This window comes from Squalius cephalus, assembly GCF_949319135.1.
Source record: "Squalius cephalus genome assembly, chromosome: 3".
Lineage (NCBI taxonomy): Eukaryota > Metazoa > Chordata > Actinopteri > Cypriniformes > Leuciscidae > Squalius > Squalius cephalus.
Window position 1 is genome coordinate 14,403,203 of NC_137124.1, and position 27,709 is coordinate 14,430,911.

Below are 27,709 nucleotides of genomic sequence, written 5' to 3' on the forward strand. Positions count from 1 at the left end.
GTATTTTTATTGTTCCTGACATTCAAGGGTTAAACCATAGGCTTTTATTTTATTTATTTCTGAACTGGCATCTCGCATCACAAATGAGTGCCTTATTATTTGACGTCTTGCAACACACGCTTGTTTTTTATGTCACAGTGTCTCTCCAAACAAATCTCTGTCTGTACACACATAACAATTTACCATCGTAATTTTCCCACCTGACAAATCTCGTGGCGCGCAACAGGAGGGGGCAGAGCAGAGGCCAACGCATGTCCATGTCCCTTCGTCCTCCTAATGACCCATCCTCACTTTCTCTCAATTGCATACGAAAAAGTGAGCAAAATGCTTTTGATACATGTTTGGCAAATACAATGGACAAGACGAGCACACGCACACTCGGAACAATAAACGCACGCGCAGATACCCTATCATGACTATGTGATGAGAGATGATGACCTTGCGCGTGCATGGATGACAACTCCCTCAAAGGCACCAAGGTAAATGTATTTACCTTCACGGTACAACACAACAACAGGTGCTGTAAATGTGTCCAAACGCGAACGAATGTATATAGAGAAACCTGGTTGCACCTGTTTGCACGTACGGCAACTGACAGTTTGCAGTTGAGGACAAATTGAAGCGAAATGCATTCGGAATGACACGGTACTGACCCGTACACGAGCGGTACCGGGTGCCGCCACATCGTCTGCCGTTCAAGGGCGGGCGTTCTGGCTGAAAACAAACGAGCGGAATCCACCAAAGTATCTCACCTTTTCCCTCCTCGTCCTCCCGATTCAGGTGCATGGCTGTTCGCCTTTGGCACGCCAACAAACGCTTGTTTCTTCCCCAAGTCCCCTCCAAGAAAAAGTCGAATCCAAAATGTGCTCTCGAGCTGCCAATGGGCGAGTGACCATGGAGCACCGCGCTCGCGCGTTCTCTCTCTTTCTCTCTCTCTCTCTCTCTCTCCTTCCCAGCTTATTTCTTTCTTTCACTCACTTGTTTTTTCTTTCCCAGTCCTCTCATTCGGCTGATTCGGGAGATGGCAGAGAGAAGGTTTGAAGGGAGAGATGAGGGCAAGGAGTGGTGAGTTGTGCGTCCGTGTCACCGTCAGCTGATGGCACGAGCTCTAAAATCTCAGTTTGTGTGGATGAAGTCGAGTAAATTGGGACGTGTTTTTGTCAGTCGCCTTGAACAGTGTTAAAATACCTCTGAAGACTGCTCACAGGCTTATTTTATGATTATATGTTGAAAATGGCACAACAACTGTTTAAGCCCGAGCCATTTAAATGCCAAAAGTCATTGTGTTCTGATAAAATGGTGAAATCTATTAAAACAAAACAGTGAATCTGTACATTACATTGTGAATAAATACATCTTTGAATGTGTTTTCTAATATGGCTTCACAGTATGCACATGTGCACTTAGCTATATGAATACTGCAATCATGTAGCCTAAATATGATTTAGATAAATCATAAATATCTCTTAAAAGTCATCAAGATAAAATGGGATAGCAGCTGAATAAACGTTTCCCATCAGCCAATCAAATCAAATCAATTCATACATCAAGCACTATGATTGCAAATGTTTCCAATAATTTGCAATAATTGGATATTGAATAAAGAAATATATGACCCTCCCAACTTTACCTGACATCACCCGATTAATGTTTGCAATTCAACCACATGCAGACACCTGAAGAATAAATTATTTGCTTATATTGTGATGGTTATGGCATATTTGGGGGTGTTTTGTAATATAATAATTTAAGTGATGTGTTATCATTATTGTGTTATTGGTTTTCATTTGCTAATTAATATGATTTTAGCATTTAATCATCTAACCTTGTACACTTGCTCTCTCAATCTCTCAAATTAATTCTTCAGTTAATTCTTCAGTTAATGAACTTCTTGACATTTGATGAAGTGTTCTGTTTGTATGTTGTGTGAATACATGACATATTACATATATGCTGTACACATACCACTGACATACACATACCTCTGAACTTTGACATGACATTTGTGCATTTGGTTACTATCCAAGTAACTTACATTGCGAGGCTCACAGTTCTTCGCCTTGTTATATTTTCCAATCTGACTGCTTTTCAGCTGGGCCACTTGCAGTTTAGTGTTCATTCATGATCTCACGTTTTATATTTAAAGCTAGCTGTTTAACCATATTTGATGACCCTTTTGAAGTTATAGCCTTGATCTCTTTTCATATCTGTCAGTTTTATTACACTTAAGACTTTAGTTGACTCAAGAATGAATCCTGATTCTTGTATCACTTTATGTTGGGCAATATTTACCTCTTAATCTTACAAAAGGATCTGTGAGTTTTATGGTTACTGGGTCTCCCACACTAAAAATGTAGGTGGGACAATAAACAATTAAAGTCACCATGAAATCAAAATTGACCATTCTTATTCTTATGGAATATTGCAGTATTTTATTCATTATAAATGATTTACACATCTTTCCCCTCCCTCTTGCAGCAACATCTCTTCTCTAATGATGTTTTCTGGTGTGAGGGCGGGACAACCTGTCACTCATACGAGATCCACCAATAGCAAACCACAACCATCCAATCAATTTCCAATGGACAAAATTAAGTCCCGCCCTACATTTTTTCTTGTTCGAGAAGCTGTTTCACTATACGTCAATAGATTGGTGCAGGTATGAAATCACTTTGTAGGCCAAAATGAGTTAGCATTTTAGCTCTTCTGGTTCCATCGTCCCGAAGTCAATGTTTTTTTTTTTAAATGGGATTTTGGTTAAATGGCTGAAATAAGGTCTGTGGTGAACAAGCTCAAGACACTTTCACATTTTATTCTAGAACATAAAACACATCAGTATTACCCCACTGATTTTTTAATGCTATTAAGTGTCTTAGGGCGCTTTCACACTTGGTTCAATTGCCTGTTCAGAACCCGAGTTCGATTGCTCCCCCCTCCCCCTGCCCCCGATGGACTGTGTTCACATTATATTATTTCTATCCGAACCGCGGTACGCTTGCGTCATCAGGCTGCAGCTGGCGTAATGGTGTTGCTTGGTAACCGCGAATGAAAAGGCGCCCAAATGGATAGACTTGCTCGGTTGACATTTGTTGTTCTTTTTTTTTAACCTTTGGTTTTGTTTTCAACATAGACATACAGAAACACACTTGCGTCTGTCTGCCGCAAAAATTCTGAAAACGTTTCAAAGACAGCGGGCTGTCCGCCGAAGACACATTATACGTCATCAATAGCGGTTCACTTCCGCGGTTTGGTTCGATTGCGTTCACATCAGCAGCGAACCGTATTCGAGTTCACATGAACCGTACTCCAGACCACCTTTTTGGTGCGCACCCGAGTTCGGAAGACAGCGTTCACATCATCCAAATGAACCGAACTCTGACGTCATTCGAACCCGGGTGCGCACCAAAAGTGCTAGTGTGAAAGCGCCCTTAAAAAAGGCGGTTGCTAACCAATGGCTAAATGGGACTGGGGACATTAAACGTCATCATCCCGAAAAGATAAGCTCAGCTCGGCTTTTACAACCTCGTTATGCTCATAATTGTGCTCTTATAAACTATTCTAACTTAAAGTTTCTTGGAAAATGTTTTTAGATAAAAACTAAAAGAGTTGTCGGAAGTTTAGTGATTGTGACGGTGAAGTCATGGGACCGTGCATGGTGTAGTTCGTTTATAGCCTAGTTTTTTTTACTTCTGCGACTGAATTTAGGCTTTAAAATTCTTAAAAGTTGTGTTCATCTGTGAAAATTATCTTGATGGACAAAACTTTTAAGTATCATAAACTACTGTTGATCACAGAGGTTGCGATAATCCAAGAGCCTATGGAAAAAGCCTATTGGGTTTTGTCAAGATGCTAACTGCCGATTGGCCAACAAAGTGACGTATACCTGAACCACTCTATACGGAAGAAAAGCCTATCGCAGCTTCCATTTCATAATGACTTTAAATTTATTGCTCTCTGACCCGTACACTATAAGAAATATGTCTCTCGTCTCTAAGCATGCTTTAGTTTATAACCCCCTGAACAGGCATAGTAAAAACACTGTCAAAATGATTTTTTTTTTTTGGTGCTTTTATTCAATAGCAGCATAATCAACATTATATAAATGACAATGTTCAATAAAAATGTGCATTTATTAATAGAAATAATCAGAATTGGCCAAATAATATAGTTCATAGCAACTATAAATTGTGCTATCACTAATATAAGTGATTCCAATATAAGAGTTTATCTGCACTTTGTAGAGCTTTGAGAACGTTGTACATGGTTTGACAGAATAGTCAGTTTCACAATGCCAAAATTAAGCGAGATTTAAAAACCTTACCTTGAAAGCTTATCAATTTGGTATTCGCTGTGTGTGATTAGCCAGTGTTTTGCCATTCCCGCTGATTTTCGCAAGCTATTTAGCATCTGTACTAGGTGGATGATTGACAGCTGCTTATGCTAATTATACCTTCTGATGTGCTGATGACAACATTACCTGCATCCAAGTGCCATCATACTCACCGTGCCTCCTAAACACTCAGAGATGTCTCTTTTTATGAAATCACTCAGACTCATCTTGAAAGCACACTACACTGTGTGTCTCCTGAGACAATCTGTTTTCCCAGCTGGTAAAACAGCACAACAAACTAATTGACTCTCAGCTCACGACTGCTAGTTCAGATTCTCCAATGAAACGCAGTGATACTGACGCCCCCTAGAGGATCTTCACTAGAGTTGCATTATAATTCTGAACAGTGAGGGAACAGCAGCCATGCTGCAGTCAGTCAGAGAAGAAACAGACAGTGTTTTTGTATAAAGCTACCGCTTAAAGAAATGTGTTTCAGACAGGCTTCCAAAACAGAATGATCTAGAACAAATTCAAGAGAGCTTTAGACATACCAAGCACATAATTAATGCCTATAATGATTATTTTTGCAATCGAAATGGAATCATGCCTTAATTTAAAAAGGACATTTACTGTATATGCAGGGTGTGAATCTGTTAGTATCACTGTATTTTTTTTCATTTCCATTCTAATTCAAAGTTTTAGTAATTTTGTTGTGCATTTTTTTTTTGTAATTTTTATTAGTTTTTTATATTTTTAATATGCTGATAAAGTTTTTATTCATTTTTATTTCAGCTATTTTAGTACATAATAATGAAGATGTTGCCTTTGGAACTAGCTGAAATAAAATAAGTTTTTAAATTTTATTTTTATTTTAGTGCAATTATATTTAAATTATTTCAAATTAAAACAATGTTTATGGTTTTGGTTTTATAACCCTTACAAAATTATATTATATTGTATTATAAATTCATAAGTATATCACAAAAACTTGTTTTAAATCTTTATGTTTAAAGAGTATTTCAGATAGTTGATGTTTTATAGAAATTATTTTATAATTTGCACATTGCATTTACTGTATGAACTAATTGACTTCTTTTAACCACTTCATCATCGGATGCCATTTCTATTCTGCCAAACTGTAAGCACAAAATTGTGGAATATCATAGATGCATCTACGCTGCTTTCTGAAACTGGGCTTAGTAAACCGGCACTGGACTCAGACATGCCTTAAAGCATTTCTACCTGCCAAGGCAGCATTTTTTCTGGTTTCAGACACAGTCTGTCTAGATCAGTGGAATCTAAATCTAATAATTTATGTGGATTCTGTGCAAAAAGACTCAATAAGAACGTTGAAAGGCCTTGAAAGGCCTTGAGTATCTCTATGTCCTTGTGCATAATGTATTTTCCCCCTGACCAAGTAAAAGCATTCATATGTATTTCATAAACTCCCACTGCAATCTGAGAACCATCATTTCCATGATGAGTCTGCACTGTAAACACTGCTAGAGATCAGTTAGAGTAAAGTGTGCATTGCAATTCTATGAATTTCTATGAAGGCAGGATTATTATCGTTAACTAAAACTACAGAAATTGCAACAACAAAAACGACAAATATTAAAATAAATACTAATTCAGCATATTAATACATTTAAAGTAAAACTAAAATAACACTGTTTGGCTACAAAGTATTGTTTTTGCATAAAGAATGTTGAAAAGGGACAACAAATAAAGGCATCAGGTATCATTTGGCATCTCACTGGGCTCTGGGGTGTGTGTGTGTGTGTGTGTGTGTGTGTGTGTGTGTGTGTGTGTGTGTGTGTGTGTGTGTGTGTGTGTGTGTGTGTGTGTGCGCATCTGCTGAGGGCTTAACCTTGAGTTAGAGTAGCTGGACACCTAAATGAGATAGAACCTGATATGCTGGCTTCTTGTCATTGCCACTGGCGCATTGATATCACACTATCACTCCTACATCAGTCTGTCTGTATTGCTCTCTTTTACACACAACACACGCATGCATAAACAAAAACACTGTTGTTTTAGCATTTTCTTTTTAACTCTTGCTTTTTCAACCTACTTGACTCCAAATTTCTATTGTAAAATCCATTAAGTTAAACTCAAGTCAAATTTGTGTCAACATCCTTGACATTTACGCATAATCCTTTCGCTTTAGCATTTCAAACTCTCTGAATAAATCACATTTTATTCACCCTCCATGACTTTGATTCAAAACTGCAAACATAGGGCAGCATGTTAAGGAATCTCTATACGTGAAAATGTCATATATGCAACCTTTAAAGATACCTTGTTTTTGCCAAATCCAAAATGCATTGCACATAAGACAATGCAAAAGTGTTGAAATAAATGAACTGATTAAGTGTATACTTTGAATTAGGGATGCACCGATATGGCATTTTTGGCCGATACGATAATTCTTTATATTTGGAAGCCGATAACCTAGCCTGATTAAAAAGAAGAAAAAAAGTCTCATAATGTCCCAATCACACAATTATAATGATGTTCTCATCATAATTTTATGTAGCCTATATGACAGACTTGCATGTTGCACCTAACTGTATTTTCCTTTTCAAAGTGATTCCAGTCATTTTTCAATTCAAAACCATCATGGCGAAAAGTGCGCATCTGTAGTGTCTCAGCTGAAGGAAATAATCCATTATTTATCGGCTTTAATATATCGGCCACATTTTCCTATCGGGCTGATAACGATAACAATGAAAATGAACATAAATCGGCCGATACCGATATGGTGGCCAATATATTGTCTATCCCTACTTTGAATGCAATAAGTCCCTTTTGGATAATGTAAATAAATACAATTTATTCAATACTGGACATTATTAGTAAAAAGAAATAGATAAATCTAATTTAATATTGAATATTTTACCAAATGTTTCTGTGTTTTTATCTGTGTTTTATCTGTTTTTATTTTGTTTAATTTTGTCTTATGCATGACACGTGTTCTAAAAATTGTCACACACAGTTAAACTTTTAAAAAACACAATGCATTTTTGTACTCAATTTACACAGATCACGTTTTTGCAGTTCACTATGCTACTTTTCCATTGTTTATCTAAGTAAACATGCCCTATACCAGGGGTGCCCAATCCTGCTCCTGCCGATCGACTGTCCTGCACAGTTCATCTCCAGCCCTAATCAAACACACTTGCCTTTAATTTTCAAGTGATCCTGAGGACATTAATTGGTTGCTTCAGGTGTGTTTGATTAGGGTTGGAGATGAACTGTGCAGGATACTCGATCGGCAGGAGCAGGATTGGGCACCCCTGCCCTATACGGATGTCTTTGACAATTGTACTCGGGTCTCACGTTTTTTTCAGCGTTTCGCGCATGACGTTGCGTTTCAAAATGTGGTGCTCAAGGTAAAATAAGGGACCTGTTACGAACTGCTCCGAGACAAGGTTGAGGATCCAAATGCAGTTTATTAGAGTAACCCAGAATCGTAATCAAACACAGGCAAAGGGTCAAGCACAGGAAGGCAGACCATACAAACAAACACAACAAGGAAAAGAGTAGTCCACGGAACAGGAAAGAAATCCAAAAACCAAGAGACATGAAACCAGGGAGAATGCTCGGAATCGCAGTGTCACACTTAACAAGACTTCGCCGTGAGTGATATAGGGTGAACCAGGCTTATATGGGGTGAGCTAAACAAGATAATGAGATACAGGTGAATATGATAATGGATGAAAAGTCCAGGCAGAGAGTTATGGGAGATGTAGTTTGTGATGGAATGACAATAGTCTGATGTGGAGTGCCCTCTGGTGGCTCTCAAGGGCACTCCAGCTGGTGACCATTACAGGACCATTCACACAGATCGCATTTTTGTATTCCACTGTAGCTTTCCCGTTGTTTTTCTAGATGGACTTCTTTGACCAATGTGCTCTCGTTTTGTGTCTTGTGCAGTGTCTCACGCACAATATGTGTTCTAAAAATTGTGGCGCTTAATGTTTAATGTCTTGAGTCTGCATTTTCTATTCAACTTTCCTGCATTTTTAAATGCAAAAACACATGTGTGAACTGCCCCTAAGGTCAAAATGCAGCTGAAGACCTTGCATTTTCCATTCTGCTGCCCACATCTCATGTTTTTCAAAGTAAAAACATCCCCTTAGAAGGCAGCTGTCTATGTAGACAGTAAACAACAAGGCAGCTCACTAGGTTTGGGAACAGAGCTCATATCTCGCTCCCTTTGAGGGGAATATTCATTAAGCTGTCTCGCTGGTTGCTTCTGAACTCAAGTCAACAAGCGTGCCTTTCATCTCACACTGTTTTTATGGGTAATCAAGCACAAGGGTCTGGGTAATTGTACAGCCTTGATCTCCTGATCGGTTCACCTTGCACACACAGTGCATGCTGCACATCACATTGTTGCCGACATATTGCTTTTACGGATTCGGGTGAAATTCTGTATTAATAGAATAACTGGGCAATGTGTTAGTGAATGTGAGAAAGTGTAGAGTACAAACGAAATGGTTAAAGCCCTAACAGTCCTCTGCACAGACACCAATGGCCAGCTTCAAACCCTCCTTCCACAAAACGCCGGCCGATCTTCAAGCAGGAGGAGCTGAATGAAACATTCTGAATATCAATCTACAATCTGACTTGTGATGCAGCCTGGAATCATAATCACACCATGTTAAATGGCCAGAACTGGCTCACCAACTGAGCCTGGTTTCTCCAAAAGATCACCTGATAGAGTTTGAGTTCCTTGCCACTGACAGCTTTGGCTTGCTTAGTTGGGGACACTTAATGTTCAGAAATATTATAGATTTCACTGCACTGACACTATTGGATGAGAACTAACCTCAGCTGGATGATGGCATCACTGTTTTCTCCAGAGCTGCTTTATGAATTTAACTCATTTCATAGTTTTATAAACTGTAACTGAACTGACTTCAGTTGAATAATGACACTATTGTCTTTTTTAAAGCTGCTTTACAGCAGAATTGAATTTTGTTTGCATCACTGATCATTATTTTCGTGTTTACACATAAAGCGCTATATAAATAAAGGTGACTTGACTTAATAGGATCCATAAAGTGATGCATTTCACATTGTAGGATTGAAAATAATCCAAGATATTTGAAATGAACAAAGACATTTGCTTTACTGTTTTCCATCCCCTCTTTCTACCACAAGGAGTTCCTAAAGGCACAGAGGGGCTGATAGTGATCAAGGCCTATAGGCCAAGATGTGTGTACTTCGGGGGTCTATGAATTGTCACACCTTTAGTACAATGGGGGAAGTTGTAATTATCTGATTGGTCAGCTTGAATGTCTCACATTTGAGTTTTAGTCACATGGTCAGAGAAAGGATAAAAGAAGATTGTAACTGTTGCTCTGTCTCTTGGGTGCTCTGGCTCTCTTCTTATTCTCTGGGTCCCTTTCTCTCTTTACCTCCTCTTTCCTCTTACTCTCTACACTCACACACTCTCTCTCTGGTAACATTTTTACATATATGCTGGGTAAGACCAGTGTTGGTCAAGTTACTTGGAAAAAGTAATTAGTTACTGATTACTGATTACTTCTCCAAGAAAGTAATCCAGTTACTTTACTGATTACTTATTTTCAAAAGTAATTAGTTACTTTACTAGTTACTTTACTAGTTACTTTTGAAAAATGCCCTTCATAACGGTTAAAATATCATAAATATGCCGATTTATATATGTTAAAGCTGACTGAACTGATGAGAATACTGATTAGGAATAAATTATATTTACAACACACACACAAAAAAATCATTTTTTTTTCCTGTTCTAACAAATGTTTTTACTCGGACAAGTGAATGACCGACCGAAGGACAAATGAAAAGGCTTAAATGTTGAGCCTTGGTATATATATTTTTTTTATTATTCATTTATTTACCCATAAACCTGTCTTTAGGAAGCCATAAGTTACAGTGGCAAGAATAACTTTGTGAAACCTTTGGGGGTGGTGGACAGGGTTTACATTAAGACAGGAGTTTGCCTTAATCTAGTTGATCATGCATTTCTTTTCTTTTATTCCACAGCTGATGTGTGCAGTTTTTTTATTGCTTGCATTAAAATAATTTTCTCTTGTTTTGTTTTTTAATTGCAGTCTTTTTCTTCTGCCATTCATGCTTATCAGCTCCATGCAATCTTACGTTTTTCTTGGTTCAGCTGCACACAGTCTGAAAAGGTTTTTTGGCAGTTTGCTAAAATAAAAGACCCATTCTAAGAGCTGTTGACTTTTCTACCTTGGGAAAGAACGTTAAACGAACAACTTAAAAAGGCATGACAAATCATGACATAAGACTGACATCACTCACAACGTACCAATGCATTATCCATCATGAACAAATATAACGCCTGATGTTTGCACGTGCATACAGTTTACCATTACGACATCGTTCATGAATAAACATGACGTCTGAACACGGACAAACGGTGCGTGTTGACGCGTCAAAATTCACGCGTTTATAGAACGCGATCGCTTGCCATAGTGTTTACCACTGACTTCGCGGCGCTCATGTCATTGTCACTCACGAGTCACGGCTCACGTCGCGAGACAGTCTCGCAGTATAACGCAGTAACGCAGCCTGCTTACGGGGAAGTAACAGTAATCTAATTACTGTTTTTGCAATTGTAATCCCTTACTTTACTCGTTACTTGAAAAAAGTAATCGGATTACAGTAACGCGTTACTTCTAACGTTACTGCCCATCAGTGGGTAAGACTAATGGTATAAGTTATCATATCATACATCTATCTTGTAACTATTTTAAGTGTAACCATAACCATATTTTGTCATTAAACCTTTTCAATTACAAATAATGTGCTAACTAGTTTTGATTTGGTATTGACTTTGAAGTGCTACATATTGCAATACAATATCGTCACTCTCTATAGCAACGCTCTCCCACATATTAAGCTATTGTAACTGTGCTTATTTCCGTCGTTTGTATAGCAGTGGGTGGTAATAGACAAGAAATGTACAGTTTTCTACCATCTTGCTAATAACGTTTCTTTAGTCATACGGCAGTCTTGCAGACTGAACCCCTGCAGGAAATCCACCTGTAACGAGGTATGTTGTTACGGGAAGAAGGAGGCGGGAACCGGCGAACATTTAAAGACTTTTAATGACAAAAATAAAACAAATACAAAATGAAAGTAAAAGCCAGCAGCCCCTCACGGACGACTGCCGGCAACACAGAACATCAAATAAAACACAGGCCTGTTCCTCTCTCGCTCTTCACTGTCGTCGCTCCTCCTTTATGCTTCCGCTTCTCCGTGAGAGATGCGAGACCGGTGCGTTGCGCACGTGTCGCTCATTATCAATCACGCCACCGGCCTCGCGCCGTCCTCCCACGGCCCTCAACCTCGTCGTGCTCGCCACACCACCCTTACAACATTGCAAGCAAGAAGCAACAAATGACGATGGTCTTCTGGGTGGTTGATTACTGACTTCAGTCTTGCCCCTAGATATGGTTTACATAAATGTATGTTTTTTTGTGCTTATTTTAGTGTTTTTGTTAGTCCGCAGTTGATTATACAGTGTTGAGGAAAATAACATACCTTAAATTGTTGTTGGTTTTTTTTTTTAGATGCAATCACAATAGCTGAATTTTGCAGGGGAAAAAGTCCCTTGTCAAAGATGTGGCGATGTATGAAGCACAACTCAGACAGAAGTCAGCTTTCTATTGGTCAACGAGGCAAATTCACGTTACCAACTGAACCCAATGCAAAATTTGTGTGAAATTCCCGAACGCGTCGTTTCCAATTGAAATGACTGGATTTTGTCTGTGGAATTTGCTAAATGTGGCCGCTCTTTTTGACCGTTGTGCTCGTGTTCAGCGTCTTTTGCAGCGTCCCCCTCTCAACGGCATTCTAAAAATTGTGGCACTCGAATAAAAAAAATGCTTTGTGAAGATTTACTCCCCACTGTTCCCTTCGTCTCTATTGCATCTCAGTTACAAAGTGACTTTGCTGGCTGCACATAAAAAGGTCTGGCTTCATTATGAGCAGAAATCAGAGGAGAATGTAGACGGCAGACAGATATTCCCCAAGGCACAGACAAAGACACGAACATAGTTATTAGAGCTGTCCATGCATCGCATGTCCTTCCTGCGAGTTCGCAATCAGCGCCTCAAGCACGGCCATTTCAAGACTTATGATATCAGGATGAAACGGATCTCCCATAATATGTCTGTGATTCCGCCACTTCTGTCTTATACTATGAGACGAAATATACTTCCAGCGCACAAAACACACAAAAATCAATCACAGCGGCCACCAGGGAGATAGAAAATTTTTCCGAGATGAGGCCAGAGAGGTATGATTAGAGCAGAGAGGAGATGGCAGAGATTAGAATGAAATAGAGAGACGGCCACTACAGTGCACAGATGAAAATAGCGACCGGTGTATAGTTCAAAATGTCCCTTTGGACAGTATGGCGTGAAAGCTATTAAAAGCCTGCCATGGGAAAAGGCTCTGTGCTCAGAATACTAAATGTGATCTAAAGCCCCTGCAGATACAATCACATACCCAGCAATCAATGCATTTCTCCTGCCACCTTGATTTGCTTGAGTGGTTGGCAGCATGTCTGCCCACAATCCCCTGTGTTCTCTCGTTGTACAGTGCTTGCAAGGCTGAACTGTATTAATATTCCTCAAATATTCTGCTCAGGGTTTGTTCTTAACCTCTAACCCTAAGCAGCAATTTGGTATAGAGTGCAATTCAAATCTGTTTTGAAGATTATCTCTTTTTTAGGTGTGTGTGGCACTTTACCATCCTTTATGCACAGAAACAAGCTCAAAGAAAGCTGTTTGTCTCTTTTGATTCTGATAAGACCAAGGTAAACACAATTCAATAAAACGCTCCACGAAGGAAACCGCTGTGCTTGATCTTAATCATAAAAACAAGCTTAAAAGTAAGACGCTTCGTAATCACAGATTTCATACTACAGAGAATCATTCTCTCTCATTTCGCAGAACATTTGAACATGAACTAAAATGATTCATTTGTCCATAAATGACTTAATCTGGACATCTCTTTTAAAAATCTGCAATAATCAGAAATTAAATGGAAAATATTCTGCGGCTGAAGATGTATGCTATTATTAAAATGACAGTCTGTACTGTAATTTTAATGTCTGTGAAAGAAGTCTCACCAAGGCTGCATTTATTTGGTTAAAATATAGCAAAACAGTAATATTGTGAATATTATTACAATTGAAAACTTTTATACATTTTAGAATTTAAATGATTTCTGTCATGTAAAAGCTGAATTTTCAGCATCATTACTCCAGTCTTCAGTGCCACATGATCCTTCAGAAATCATTCTAATATGATTTGTTGCTCAAGAAACTGTTATCAAACAGTTGTTTCATATTTTTGTGAAAACATTTTTTTCAGGATTCTTCCATGAATAGAAAGTTCAAAAGAACAGCATTGATTTGAAATATATATTTTTTTTGCATTAAAAATGTATTTACTGTTACTTTTGATCAATTTAATACATCCCTGCTGAATAAAAGTAATCATTTCTATTTAAGTGTTCAAAGGTGTGTCAGGAGTTTTGAATTAAATTAACATTAAATTAACTTAAATGGTTTTAATTATTAAATGCTTTGGAATACAGACCTCGAATACGGTTGGTCTCTTTTTAAAGACATTCAACAGATTTTTGCAGAAGTGAAAGCAGCTTAAAAAAAATTCAAGTGTAATAAAGTTGTACTGAACAAATGTACTGAACTAAACATTTTTATTTTACACAAAGTATATTTTACTAAATAATTTTGACTAGAAAATTAAATCCATAGTCTAACCAATTTGTGTTCCAGATTTGAAGTTGACAACAGAAATTGAGCCTGCTAAAAGGTTTTAAAGTACCATTTTCATGGTAATGCAATGTTCAATTTTGAGTGTTTTAAATTATACCTAATTTATGATGATTACTAAAATATGTCATAGGGAAAAAGTCAATAAAAAGTGACAGGTATCAGGCTAAAATACTGTCTAGACAGGCAGCTCACTAGCTTTCGGAACAGAGCTATTGTCAATTATTGAACCTGGTTTTCAATGCTGATCTCAAACACTGTACATCTTTTTTTTGTTGTTTTTTGAAAAGTTGTCAATAAAACAAAAATGACTGGAGTACATTTTACAAGAAAATACCATTTCCGTCCTTCTACTATTATTACAAAATATTACATTCAAATCAATGTGTTACTAGCAGATTCTTTGTAATTCTTTGTGAATTTCTATTAAAATTAATACAAAAAATTCAGTGTATAGCAATTTATCATTTGATTATTATTGCTGCGGTTTGAATACAAGTAGCGGCTCCATCCACAGTAAATATTCAGTGTTTTTGTCCATGCAGGAGGCCGAGAACAAATTCCCCGACTCCTAGGAAATAAACCACCTGTACGACGCCAAACAGCGGAGCGATGACCAGTGCGCGACAGTACGCCCCCTTCAGGAACGCAGAGGGACCCTCGTGACGGAGAATCTTACTGTGAGGAAGATTGAGAGATGTTCAGAGAATAAAAAAAATTGAAGACTTTTTGTGTGACTTAGGAAACTAAACTTGTATGTTAGCGTCAGTTTACCGGATACAGTCTTTCATTCCGCTGTAAGTCTCATCGTGACATCCACGGGCCAAAGACTGAAGCCTGGTTTTTAGCACTGCAGCACAAACACACACGCATACAGATGATTAGTTTGCATTCACAAAATTCTGTCTTCTCTAAGAGACTAGCTGCTTTTACATTGACCCTAATAATCTGATTGTAAGTAGCACAGTCGGGAAAAAAAAGTCACATGTAACCACGTCTATCGGAATGAATTGGCCAAATACGATTGAAATTTCATTCAGATTGTAAAGGGGTGGTTTAAATCTTTGATCAGATTGAAAACCCAAACTGAAACGTTATGCGCATGTGCAATGATGTAGAAATGGCGTAATGACGTATGACGAGAGGAACTAGCTGTTGTTGTTGAATATAGTGTAATAAATGACATGTCAATCTAATATTCTCCATCCACTCATCATACGTGAAGTGTTGCAGGACAACGTTATCCCATTAGTCCTTGTGGTAACACTTTAGAATAATGGTCCGTCATTAATAAGTAACTATGCAGGACTAATGAGAAGTACATTAACACTTCAGCTACTACTATTAACTAATATAGAAACAAGCTTAACTAATCAGTAAGTAATATCAACTTTAGGAGATAGTTCCTTATTAGGTAATTAATAATTAGAGGAACTTGAAGATTGTCTTTTTTTTACTCAGAACATGGTCATAAAATGCCAAGTACCTCACTCTTCAAGGACTACTAGTGATCTGGACCATTACTTTAAAGTGAAAAAGATGTTTTTCACTTTAAAATAATGGTCCAGATCACTAGCTTGGGTAATTAGTGATGCATTATGACTATATTCAGAGTAAAAATGATTACTGATTACATCTCAGACACACATAATGTTATTTAGGCCTATAATTTGTCAGTTAGTTAATAATGAGGCAAATCTCATTCAGTAATTATTAATTAGGCTACCTAATAAGGATCTCCTAACTTTGATATTACTTGCTGATTAGTTAAGCTTGTTTCTATATTAGTTAATAGTAGTAGCTGAAGTGTTAATGTACTTCTCATTAGTCCTGCATAGTTACTTATTAATGACGGACCATTATTCTAAAGTGTTTCCGGACTGGCCATCGGGAGCACCGGGAGAATTCCCGGTGGCCTGGCGACTAATTTGGCCTGCTACTAGCCAGCATTCACATTTTAAATTTTTTTATTTTTTTTATTATTATTATTTTATATTACTACCTTTACCAGTGATCATTTTCGAATTCATAATTCAATACAATTATTATATCTATTAATGTATCTATATTTAATAAAATCATGAATCTGTTAGTCTTGACTGGCAAGGCTACGATTCGACTTTACGCCTCAGCCAAACGGTTAAACAGAAAATGCGAGCAGCACCCGATGATGGACAGAAAATGGCCAGAGAGGGAAAGGACAAAGAAAAAGAAAGCAGCAAAATGTTGCAAAATTACTGACCTGTTCAAGGCTTCAAGTGTAGGTCAGTTTCATCTGTAAATACTGTACTTTTTTCTTCATTAACTTAGTATTGAACTGCTAGCAAATGTAAGCGGTAGCGCCCCTATTACTATCATCACTCAAAATACTGTATGCTAAAGGAGATTAATATTATTTAGTGTAAAGTTAAGTTGCTTAGGACTCTCATCCATAAGACGTCTTGTTTGGGGTGCGAGAAGGGGCATTTTTACTGCTTGATTAATATAAGCAGCAGGGCAAAATGCCTTTTGTGCTCGTCGTCTCCTAATTAGGTAATAGATCAATTATAATTCAAATAGATAATTATTAGGTCTGCTTTTTAAAACAAAGAAAACAAAAAAATGGTTCGAGGATGGTTAGAATGTGCGAACAGTTGGAAACTCTGTATATTTGTGCAGTGTGCACATGTCAAAAGATCAATTCCAATTTGTGTGTGACATATAGGGTGCTTCTCGAACGGAAGGCTGCATTTCTCGGCTGCCACATCATTAAGCGCCGCTGAAGGCCGTCTCAATTTAAAGGATCAATGGAAGGCATCCTTCACGTACTTCAATCACCCACAATCCTTTGCACACATTCCAATTCACGAAAATCATCTGACAAAAAACGAGTCGGCACTGAGCTTGTCTGAGTTCATCATGAAATGTAAGACAAAAACAATGTTTTCGGAAATGAAGGCTTACGTTATCTTTTGTTTTGGTGTAAATTAATCACTTAACAACACTAAACTGCCAATGATGCAAGCCACTGTGAGACCACTGACGGTTGTCACTCACTGTATTGCATTAATAAAAATCCAGTTGATATTAAGATTTGGAGGGTGGGAACGTGTTCCTAAGAAGCCTCAGAAGGACTGATATGAGGACACAACCTCACTACGCAGCCTTGCTTTTGAGAAGGAAACACACATCAACCCAATCACTTTATTTAGCGTTCATGTAAACACTATGTTTGAAATCACAAACAAAAGATGTCCATGTAAACATAGCTATTCTGGCATTGCAATATATTTTTGACCTGATGTAAAGTTTGTTGACATTATTAGGGTTTTTTAGCAGGGAAAGGGAAACTTCTTAATACCACATTTGCCATTTGAGATACTTAGGCTCCCGCTATGTAAAAATAGTCACTGCCTGACTGAATTAAGTGCTGAAATGAAATCTGAGATGCAATCACTTTGATATTGGCTTACTGACATGTGACTTAATTGCGTTTTAAAAATAAATGTTTTTGTCATAATAGTGTCACACATTATTACACACATACCAATCTTTTCTGATTTGTTTTTCATTCTAAGATTACTTTTGAACAGTTTGGGTGTAAGACCGGGGTAAACTGTGCCCCTTATGGATTTAATATCAAATGCAATTGTTCAATATAATATATTGGCTGACAAAACTAAATTTGAAAGATTTTAATCTAAGAGGAGAGGTTTTTTAACCTGATATTTGTGTGTAATGTATTTTTATGTTTGTCATGTGTTGTTAGCTTAGCAATTGAAATCAACTCAGATCTCCTGTGTACTGCATGCGAGGAGCACTACTTGTATAATGAATGGAGGTACTATATGTAGAGTGTCCCAAATCAGTCACTTACGAGATTCCATTTCATTCAAGATGCTGTAGGACATGGACAAAAAGGCAGCTAACTATATTTAGGAAAACAGCCTTGATCTTGTGAGGAGTAAACACTGAAGATTTAACTAAATGAACACATTTCCTTATTTTTTTTATGATTTTTGTAGATTATACCCAATCCTGGATTTTGGCTCCTTTCAATTTTATGGTCAATGTGAAACTGTATTTCTAGTTGTTTCACATACACTACTGTTCAAAAGTTTGGGGTCAGCAAGATTTTTTTTTTTTTTAAAGAAATTAATACTTTTTCAGCAATTATGCATCAAAAGTAACAAAAATGTATCAAAAGTAACAAAAAGTAACAACAAAGACATAACATTACAAAATTGTTACTTTAAATAACTGCTGTTCTCTGCATTAAATCATCATAATAGAATTATTTCAGAAGGATCATGTGACACTGAAGACTGGAGTAATGACATAATAATTTATACATTTATTCAAATCGAAAATAGTTATTTTAAATTGCAATAATATTTGATAATATTACTATTTGTATTTTTGTATTTTTGATCAAATAAATGCAGTCTTGTTGAGTATAAGAAACCTTATTTAGAAACATTTAAAAATCTTACCAACCCTAAACTTTTGAACCATAGTGTGCATCTCATTAAATGCATTTTCATACAATGTAGATCATCTCACCGTCCACAGGGTTGACGGCAACAGCTGCAGTGCAGCCTGCAAGACAGCCAGAGAGGAAGGAGATGTAAAATGGAGCTGAACCATCAGTGTTCCTCCTGCCTAGGCTATTCAGGTTAGCAAACAGTGGGAAGTAGATGATGGAAAAGGGCACATCCCTGAGGGAGAGAAAGAGAGAGAGCTCGCCACTGTGAGACAAAGGATGGAGAGAAAGCACATTATGACTAAAAGCGTCCCACAGTTTGAGTGACTCTATCAGACTACCGTAATAGAGTGGCACCCAGTCCCGTGTAGAGACCAGTGATGCCTTTGTCCTTCAGCAGATCTCTAGAGAGTTGGAGAGCTGTAGGAGACTTCCGAACAGCATTCGCTTTAGCCCTTCCTCCTCCGCCATGCCGGCCAATTAGATTCCTCTGGGCCTCTGTCAGAAACATTGGCTATGTTCAGAATAGCATATTAATCATACTAATTCCACACTACTGTTCAAAAGTTTGGTCAGTAAGATTTTTTTTTATTAATACTTCTATTTATTTAGCATTAAATTGATCAAAAGTGACAGTAGAAACATTTATAATACTGCAAAAGATATCTTTTTTAAATAAATGCTGTTCATTTCAACATTCTATTTTTCAAATATTCCTGAAAAAATGTATGACGGTTCCCACAAATCACTAAGTAGCACTACCGCTTTCAACATTATTAATAAGAAATGTTATTGAGCAGCAAATCAGCATATTAGAATGATTTCTAAAGGATCATGTGACACTGAAGACTAGTAATGATGCTGAAAATCCAGCTTTACATCACAGGAATAAATTACATTTTAAAATATAGAAAACAGTGATTTAGAAAATTGTCATATTATATCATATGTTTTACTGTGTTTTTGATCAGATAAATACCATAAATAAATAATATAATAAAGTGTATGTAGCAAAGTTTCATGTTTTTCTATGCTGCACTGCTGATTCATGTCCACATTTCATGTGGCAAGTGTTGTCCTGTTATAATCTACAGTTGATATTGTGGTCAAGGTCATTTTAAGTGCATTGCATTGTGGGATGCAACAGTATTGCACTGTTGTGCACGCCACATTTTGCCAAATCATCCAGTATCCCGTGCATACAGACATTTTGTATGTTGCTCACATTACACATATTGCAGAAATGGTATGCACAGCATGGCATTATGCCTACCCTTCATCTACAAGACACTATCAGTGGACAAGAGACGTGTCAACGATGGCAGAAAGTTGTATATCTTTACCTATTCTGCCGGCATCCTGCAACTGGATCTTTAACATCTCCATAGGAGTGGTTACAATCACCTGCCAAAACACAGACCGCATAGAGACAGAAGTTAGTTAAGGTAACGTTAGTAAGACTGAAGGAATGTTTAGGGTTTAATATAATTCATTTTAAGTGTAACTTCACAGATTTCCAATCCGCTTTGTATTGTTACAATCTCGGTAGTATATGTAAATGAGCAATGTTCTCTCATTCTCCGTGGACCGAGAAATTCACCTTTATTTGTCAGCAAAAGTCACGTTTATTTTGACAGCTCCACGGCTTTCGCATTTTTGTATCCCCGCCCAAGGAGAGTCTATTAACAATATTAATCTATTATCTATTATAATCTATTAATAATAGACAGGTCTATTAACAGAACAGTTATTGTAAGAGTAGTTAGGTTTATCACTGAATTTTGTATCATACTTTGTCTACTCAATAAACAGCATTATGGTAAAAATGCAATGGCAAAAGCTTTCTTACATGTATACGCGATGGCAGTTTCTTTCAGTTTTGTCCCCTAGTTTGGCCTTAAAGATGGTGTTCCTGGTCATCCATTTTGAAATGTTGACCACAAACACGGATGTTTTTCAGATTTTCCGTCACAGCGTTTCATCCATTTTAATTATTCTTTGCAGCCTTTAGCCGCTGCCTACAACTTGCTGGATCTCAACTTCTCAACTGGAAACAGAACGTAAACTCACCCCTTGTTTAAATTTTGACTAAAGTTTGCTAAGAAGTACTTCCTACTAAAGCAAGGCAGTATTTGACTCTGGTAACCGTATCCGACTGGTGGGAGTGGCCTTGGATGGCAACATGCCCGGTGCATTATGGGTATTGAAGTTTTCTTTCCTACTTCGCAAAATGGATGACAAGAGCATTTTTCTGTTTTCTCTAGTCAGGTGGGACACATTTCTTTCTTTCTTGTGTGTGTGTGTGAGAAATGTGGGTCGTATGAGTGCAGCAGAGAGAGTGACTAACTTGGCATGTGCCCGCCCCGCAGCCAGCTAACATTTCTCCAACCAATGTCAACTTCTGTCTGGGAGAGAGCCAGAAAAACAGAAAGATAAAGAGGGAGAGAGAAGGAAGGAGCATTATTTTAAGATGACGATAAGCCCATTTCCTCTGTAAACAAGAAGCTCTGGGGTCAGACCCTTACCTTGTGTGATGACATCACACACCCAAACACACACTCACACACATTTATTTGAATAATTTATCTGTTCATTGCAGTCTACTGGACTGCATTAATAAATAATTTAGCAGTCTAGCTATTAGTCACCACGGAGATGCTCACCCAGCTCCAGGTATTCAAGGTGTACTGAGTTGTAACGCAATTTCTGTCTATAATGCAGAAGCCTATGGAAGGCTTTTATCAGATCAGCTCTGTTTTCAAAACTCTGTGCGCAAATCCAGCGGTGCAGTGGATTCATTCCCTTAAAAAATAAGACGTAGATCTGAGACTTCATCCAGCCTGCATTATGCCCGCAGCAAAAAAGAATAAATTAAAATATGAGCATTCCTCTTTCTAAATCAGTGCAACTGTTAAATAAGTTATGAGACTTCCATTACGTCCCACTGCTGAGCACATTCCCTGTAAATGAGTCATGCAAATGAGCAAATTAATTCATTTAAATGAATATGAATCACTATAACTATGAAGGTTTATTCTGAAAGGTTGAACTTTGATTGTACAAAAGGGTAATTTCATAAATGTCAGGTTGTTTCAAGTTGTCACATGCATTTTATAATTACAATTTATATTGGCCAAACAATGTATTTTGTATTGATATTTTTGTTATTTTCATTCTTTGATGAATTCTTTGTCATTTCGGATTAAATTTAGCAGAAAAGTCCTTTAAAAACCTAGATATGTTGTGAAAGATGGCTGTTTTATTTTAGATAGTATTGCTTATTTCAAACAAAAGTATTCTTCTCAAATTATGTCAATTGTGTAATGATTTACCCCATAGAGTATAGTGTCGAACAATGTTTATTTTTCTTGGGGAAAAAAACAGTGGAAATGTTCAATTGCTTTTTAGTTAAGAATATTATGTTATATAAGTTTTAATAGAGAAATTGATCTAAAAAACTACCCTTAGAAATGGACAGGGTTAAAAAGTAAGACAGCCAACCGAGTAATATTATTATTATAAATTATAAATATATATAATATTATATATATATTCCGAATATAGTAATATAATTATATAAATATGATTAATAATTATATAAATTCCGAATAGAACTGTGAATGCACTTAAATTTATGCAGTTGCAAATTCCTGAATGTATCTCAATTTCTTAAATTGCAGAATTCAGATTTAAGCTTCTAAATAATAAATTAAGTTCTGTTTGTTGTTTTCCCCACATGTATGTAAAAGTGTTTTTATTCTCACCCATCTTTGGAGAGCTGGTGTCTGAAGAAATCATTGGCGGCCAGTTTGATGGCCTTTTCTGGAGTTACCAGAGTCAGATTAACCGCAGCTCCTAGAAATAAAAGTGTGAAGTAAAGATATATTAAGAAGAAAAGGGGAGAAATCATGGAGTTTTTCCAGAGCATGAACACTTCCAAATGATGTAAACCATCATATACATTGTGAAACAGTATGACATTGTGATCACCTCTGTACATCCCACAGAATCCTTCAGATCGGATGGTTTTTATCAGACAATCAGACCTGTGAATGAAACACATACACACACATACACATTATATGCATGAAGCACAGGCATTCATTTGCTCAGACGATGAAAGGAACGTAAAGCATACATGCTAGTGTAGATGCGAGATCCGTTTTGCTGGTTTTGGAGGCGTGTTTTTGCCAGATCAATCGGAAACACGCAAGTGACACCAATCAATCCAGCAATGCCTCCATTGATGAGTTTAGCAGGCAGGCTGAAACAACATTACACATTAATAGTGTACAATAGAAACCATGCCATATAAAAAGAGTTCACCTTTTTATGTGTTCAAAGTCCACATGTTAATTACTGAAACTATCTGTACTTATGTGCTAATGTTTAAACATCTAAATTAACTGGTTTAATTCAACAAAATCCAAACAATTAAATAAGCTGTCAGTAAATGTAATTCATAAGGGTCCTATCAAGTAGCATTAGGCTAATGGCCTGACTCTACACAAGTCAACAACATCAAAACAAATGCATCTAGCTACACAATCTCAAATTCATATGTGTTCCAGAAATGAGAATAGGCAAACTGTTAGCTATCTGACTAACACATCTGATTTAATGGCATAGATACTTGACCCTTCACTCAGTGGAGTTGTGAGGTCCGTTACATCACAGTAATCATTAAAGGCGAAGCATGTAATTTTTTTTCCATGTTAAAATACTATCTTGCTTTTGTGTACTTGTGTCGTTCTGGTTCCCAACTATTTTTACTCTACAGTGAGTATTGGCCATTTCTCTCTATAAATAAAACTCACCTTATCTGCTTTCCAGCCATTTAAACTGAAGATCAATAATGTCACAGAGCAGATTTTATGAAATTACATTTGTACATATTTTGAGTGTCAAAAACTTGATGGACACTGAATCAGGAGTGGCTGATATTGAAGTCCAGCACATTTCTATTCCTGTTCCAGGTTGTGCAGTATGTACTCAGCTGCAGGGGTGTCCAACACGACCAGAGAGAAGATGGAGATGAGCCGAACTTCAGGCTGCTTTACAGACTCCCTCTTCATAATTCCTAGAAACATCACAATAAACATTAGTATCAAACCAATCTAACTACGTGCACAGGCGTCATCTCATGTGTTACTTAGTTTTCTCTGTATACTATTAATCTGTATTTTAGCATAAGATTTTATCCATTTACAGTAGTGGCCAAAAGTGATGTCTAGTGACCGCACCCTTTATTCAAATATAATAAAAAAATTGTTCACGTTTTTGTAAGCATATTGCGTGGTTGTGCTTTAAATCAAATGTTTTATTTGTGATAATAATGCAATGAAACATGCCACATTGTGCGGACATATTTGTTTGTAAGACAGCCTGGACAAAAATGTATGAACGCATGCAAAAACAAGAGAGAACCGACAAAATATTAATAACAGATTATATTGTAGTCAATCTATGCTTTTTCCTGTGAGCGTTTCGTTTTTCTATGCGTTTTTCTTTGCATAGTGAAAAGCTTTAGTTTGCCTTTTTTTTTTTTTTTTTTACCAAATAATTTTGTCATATAATACCTTAAACAAGCTTAGCGTTTTGTTCTTCCCTCATATTTGAACAATATAAAATATTTTGATGGTTTAATTGAACTTATTGGTCATTAAAACACACACACACACACATAACACAAAAAAGCAGTGTAAGTGAAATTAATATATATATAAAAAAAAACTTATGAACCCATACAAATATGCTTTGTGGGTAAATTTATTTGATTTTTTTTTAATGTATTTATTGTTTTAGGGATGTTCACAGATATTTTTACAGGACAACAAGACAAAAATACTGAGAATTATTCATTTATTTATTCGTTTTTATTTTCCAGTGCTGCATGAAACTGTAAAATGCTCAAGGATACGGAGTGAGTTTCTGTGGCCATGGCAACTGCTGAAAACACTACAAACATCACAATGTTTTCTGGACTTCAAAACCATGTGCAACAAAGTCAGGGAATAGATAATTTAGAGCGGCAGGAGGATGCAGGTTCAAAGACGCACTGTGACAGCAGCACAGATGCCATCAAAGCCGCTCACGTTCACTCTGGCCTGTACTAGTATCCATTAGTGAAAACACAGCACAGTAAGAATCAAAATAATAATTCCAGAGACAATGACAGGATGCGCTTGATTCTCTATTTTGTATTCAGAGGATCTCTCTAGAGGTGGTGTGGTGTGTGAAAGCTTGATAAAAGCAAAGGTGTATGTGTGTGTGTGTGTAATGGAAAAATGACATGTGACGATCTTGCTTTTGTTAAATACGTCCTAATTCTGCTCATTGATACTCGCCTGACCCAACCTTAAGCTTTGTGCTTTTTATAAATAATACAATAATAATAATAATACCTCTGTTTCTGTGTGTGTGTGAGAGATGAATCTGAGTTATGAATCTAAAATCCACATGAATTATTGGTATACTCTCCAGAAACACCATGAAAAATACACCTAGTGGAAACTTAGTGGATTTTCCTAGTGGAAAATATTCTACAAACTCTGAAATATGAAAAGAAGTGTAGCTTAACCTTCAAAACTTTTTAGTTGTTCCACCTTAGTGTAGCTGTATCTACAGAGAGAATGTGTGACGCAGGAAGAAGGTTCACAAAACTTTTAATGAACACTAGGAACAATGAAGGCAATCGATTGAGAAGAACCAGGGGCTTAAAAACACAGGGTGGAACAGAACTGGAACAGAAACGGGCGTAACTAAGGAGAAGCTATGGAAATTAATAATGACCGGGAACACAGGGAAAACAGGAACTGGGACGAAACCGAAACACAATGAAACTAAACAGAATCATAACACTGAGGAGGTCAAACTAAATGAAGTTTTATGTAACAAAGTTCGGGAGGAGCATGTTCAGGTAATCATCCAATCAGCACAAGAAGAAGCCAGTATAAATAAAGCCTTCCCTTACCTCCTGTCTCATGACAAATTTCTCAGCATCCCGCCACCACCCCATCACCTCACATTCGGCTGGGTCTACTCATAGATAGCTACCTATGATCTATACATTCATAGGGGGGAGTACTCTGGGGTCGGGCCGAATTCCGAGCTCGGAGCCATCCCCCCGGACAGCAAGCCAAATACGCATTATAATTTTACATCAGATTTCATTAACATGTGAACTCGTGAAATATTACTATAATATATGTCTGAATACAGTTTATAACCATGATTTGTGTTATTGCTTTATTTTCTAACATTAAATATTACATGAAATAACAAAACTTATAAACATATTAACGGTTCCAATAACATAAAATATTCAGATTTAATGTTAGCTAATATTATACTTAATATATATTATAGTATTATTATTATAATATTAAGCTAGCACTCAGAACGGACCAAATACTGCATTGTGTTTATTGATAAACTTAAAGTATTTCCCATAAATTACACGTTACAAATCTGTTGGCAGATGCTAATATTCAAAGAGACTTGAAATGCATGCAATCTATAAATTTAAGCAATGTTTGGGAATCAAAGCCAAGATCTTTGCATTAGGAGAGCCATGGTCTACTAGTTGAGTTATGGAACTAACTAAAACTTTAATTATATGTTAACATTAGCTAATATTTTATCTAGCTCACCTAATAGTTCTCTCTCTAAAGAACATGGGATTTGTGCCAATTAAGATATGCAAAATCATAAACCATATCATAACTTGGGTCACCAAATGCAGGTTCATTTAAGACATTTTGTGCATCAGTTTTCAGTTTCCTCTCAATAGCCTAAAATGTCTCCAGTTTACAAGCAAACAGAAACATGGCAACAGCAACACTGGTTTCACGAAATGGACACCGCATTTCATTTATAAGATATGATTGACAACTGAGGATTTGTGGCTTTTAAAATGACTCTTTGAAAAGTACAAATCAAAAACATCTCAAAAGCAGCTTTTTTTTAGAGGCACTTGTTGTATATAAAAATAGTTTTAAACCAATACAAAGAAAAGAAAAAAATCATCAGACAGCAAGGGAATTAAATGGAGATCGCAAGGAAACCAGCCTTTTCCTTTGAGAAAAAGACCTATGAATCTCACAAGCGCTCAGATTTGCCAAGAGACTGCAATCAAATGTCAATAATCTCAATATTATACATAATCTAATTCCTTTTAAAACCAACTGATCTGAGCTGCTATTCACAATCATACATTCATTTACAGCTCCATACAAACATCTCAGTATTTATTCTTATTAATCCTAAATAACTATAGGAAAAACATCTGAGACCAAGTTGATACTTACAGGAAACCCAACTGAGAACTCCATTAAGTCTCCTGAGCTATGAACGAGCAACTTTGTGCGACGTGTTTTCTGGGTAAAGGCTTTGAGGTTTTTATTCTGTGCACTACAGCTAAAACAAGCCTGTTGAATGATGTGACAAATAAAACTCTGGCAAAGCCAGCATACTCACATTTATCCTGAATCCACAGGCAGTCTCCACAATGCATCCCATTGAGAGATTATGTTCAGAAACCCAAAACCAGCCATTGATAAGACTTACAGGAACAGAGGCTGCTAGTGTACAAGGCAGGAAAGAGAGAAAGTAAATAAGGGTGTTCAAAGAAGACACAGAGAGTGAAAAGACCTGGGAGGGAAGATGAGAAGATGAGAGCAAAGCCCTAAAAGGGTCCCACATTAGCCTTCAATGTTCTCTCTGCTTTTATTTTCACAAGAAGCATTAAAGCATTTCAATTTCTTATTTGTGTCTGCAGTCTGATTCAATACTGGCCCCTATAAAGGTATTTGGATAAGCAAATGCTGCAGGAGCTTTTATCATAACTTACGTCACTTTTCTCCATAGTTTTTGTGGTTGTGTGTGAAGTCAGTTTTCCTCAAGTCTCCTGGGTGTCTTACATCTCATTGTGCACTAAAACATCAGCAAACATTCGGATAAACATCACGATACCGAGTATCAAAGTGCAATATTGCTTTTATGCAACAATTTAATAAATAAGACTTGTACTGGCTTACATTTTAAACACACAACATACTATTTTTTCTATCTGTCAATGAAAATAGTT

The 27,709-nt window shown here is 36.9% G+C and overlaps 2 protein-coding genes and 1 long non-coding RNA gene across 6 annotated transcripts in view; 1 reads left to right on the plus strand and 2 right to left on the minus strand.

The window, feature by feature from the left end:
• The window catches only part of syt7b (synaptotagmin VIIb), a 136,765-nt gene extending 135,576 nt beyond the window's left edge, over nucleotides 1-1,189 (minus strand). For 2 of the 3 annotated variants that reach the window (XR_013820552.1, XM_079866502.1), the window contains exon 1: nucleotides 753-1,189. Coding sequence is in view for 2 of the 3 variants with exons in the window: in XM_079866502.1 (XP_079722628.1) it covers nucleotides 753-786 (34 nt within the window). In the remaining variant the exon portion in view is untranslated. The remainder of the gene's footprint in view (nucleotides 1-752) is intronic. The other variant, XM_079866503.1, reaches the window with a different exon arrangement.
• Nucleotides 208-14,783, plus strand: LOC307155675. The gene is made up of 3 exons (XR_013820553.1): nucleotides 208-479; nucleotides 997-1,065; nucleotides 14,705-14,783. It is a non-coding gene; the product is annotated as an uncharacterized lncRNA (long non-coding RNA).
• On the minus strand, nucleotides 14,646-27,709 carry slc25a22b (solute carrier family 25 member 22b). 2 transcript variants are annotated; one of them, XM_079866505.1, is made up of 12 exons: nucleotides 27,473-27,709; nucleotides 27,100-27,200; nucleotides 23,439-23,701; nucleotides 22,760-22,885; nucleotides 22,612-22,667; nucleotides 22,386-22,476; nucleotides 20,969-21,026; nucleotides 19,965-20,025; nucleotides 18,963-19,119; nucleotides 18,702-18,856; nucleotides 14,934-15,009; nucleotides 14,646-14,837 (listed from the first exon to the last, which is right to left on the minus strand). In XM_079866505.1, exons 3-12 carry the CDS (start codon nucleotides 23,456-23,458, stop codon nucleotides 14,684-14,686), a joined length of 954 nt encoding a protein of 317 aa, XP_079722631.1. In that variant the 5' UTR covers nucleotides 23,459-23,701; nucleotides 27,100-27,200; nucleotides 27,473-27,709; the 3' UTR covers nucleotides 14,646-14,683. The 2 variants fall into 2 exon arrangements, with proteins under 2 accessions (XP_079722631.1, XP_079722630.1); XM_079866504.1 differs by having other exon boundaries at nucleotides 27,100-27,203.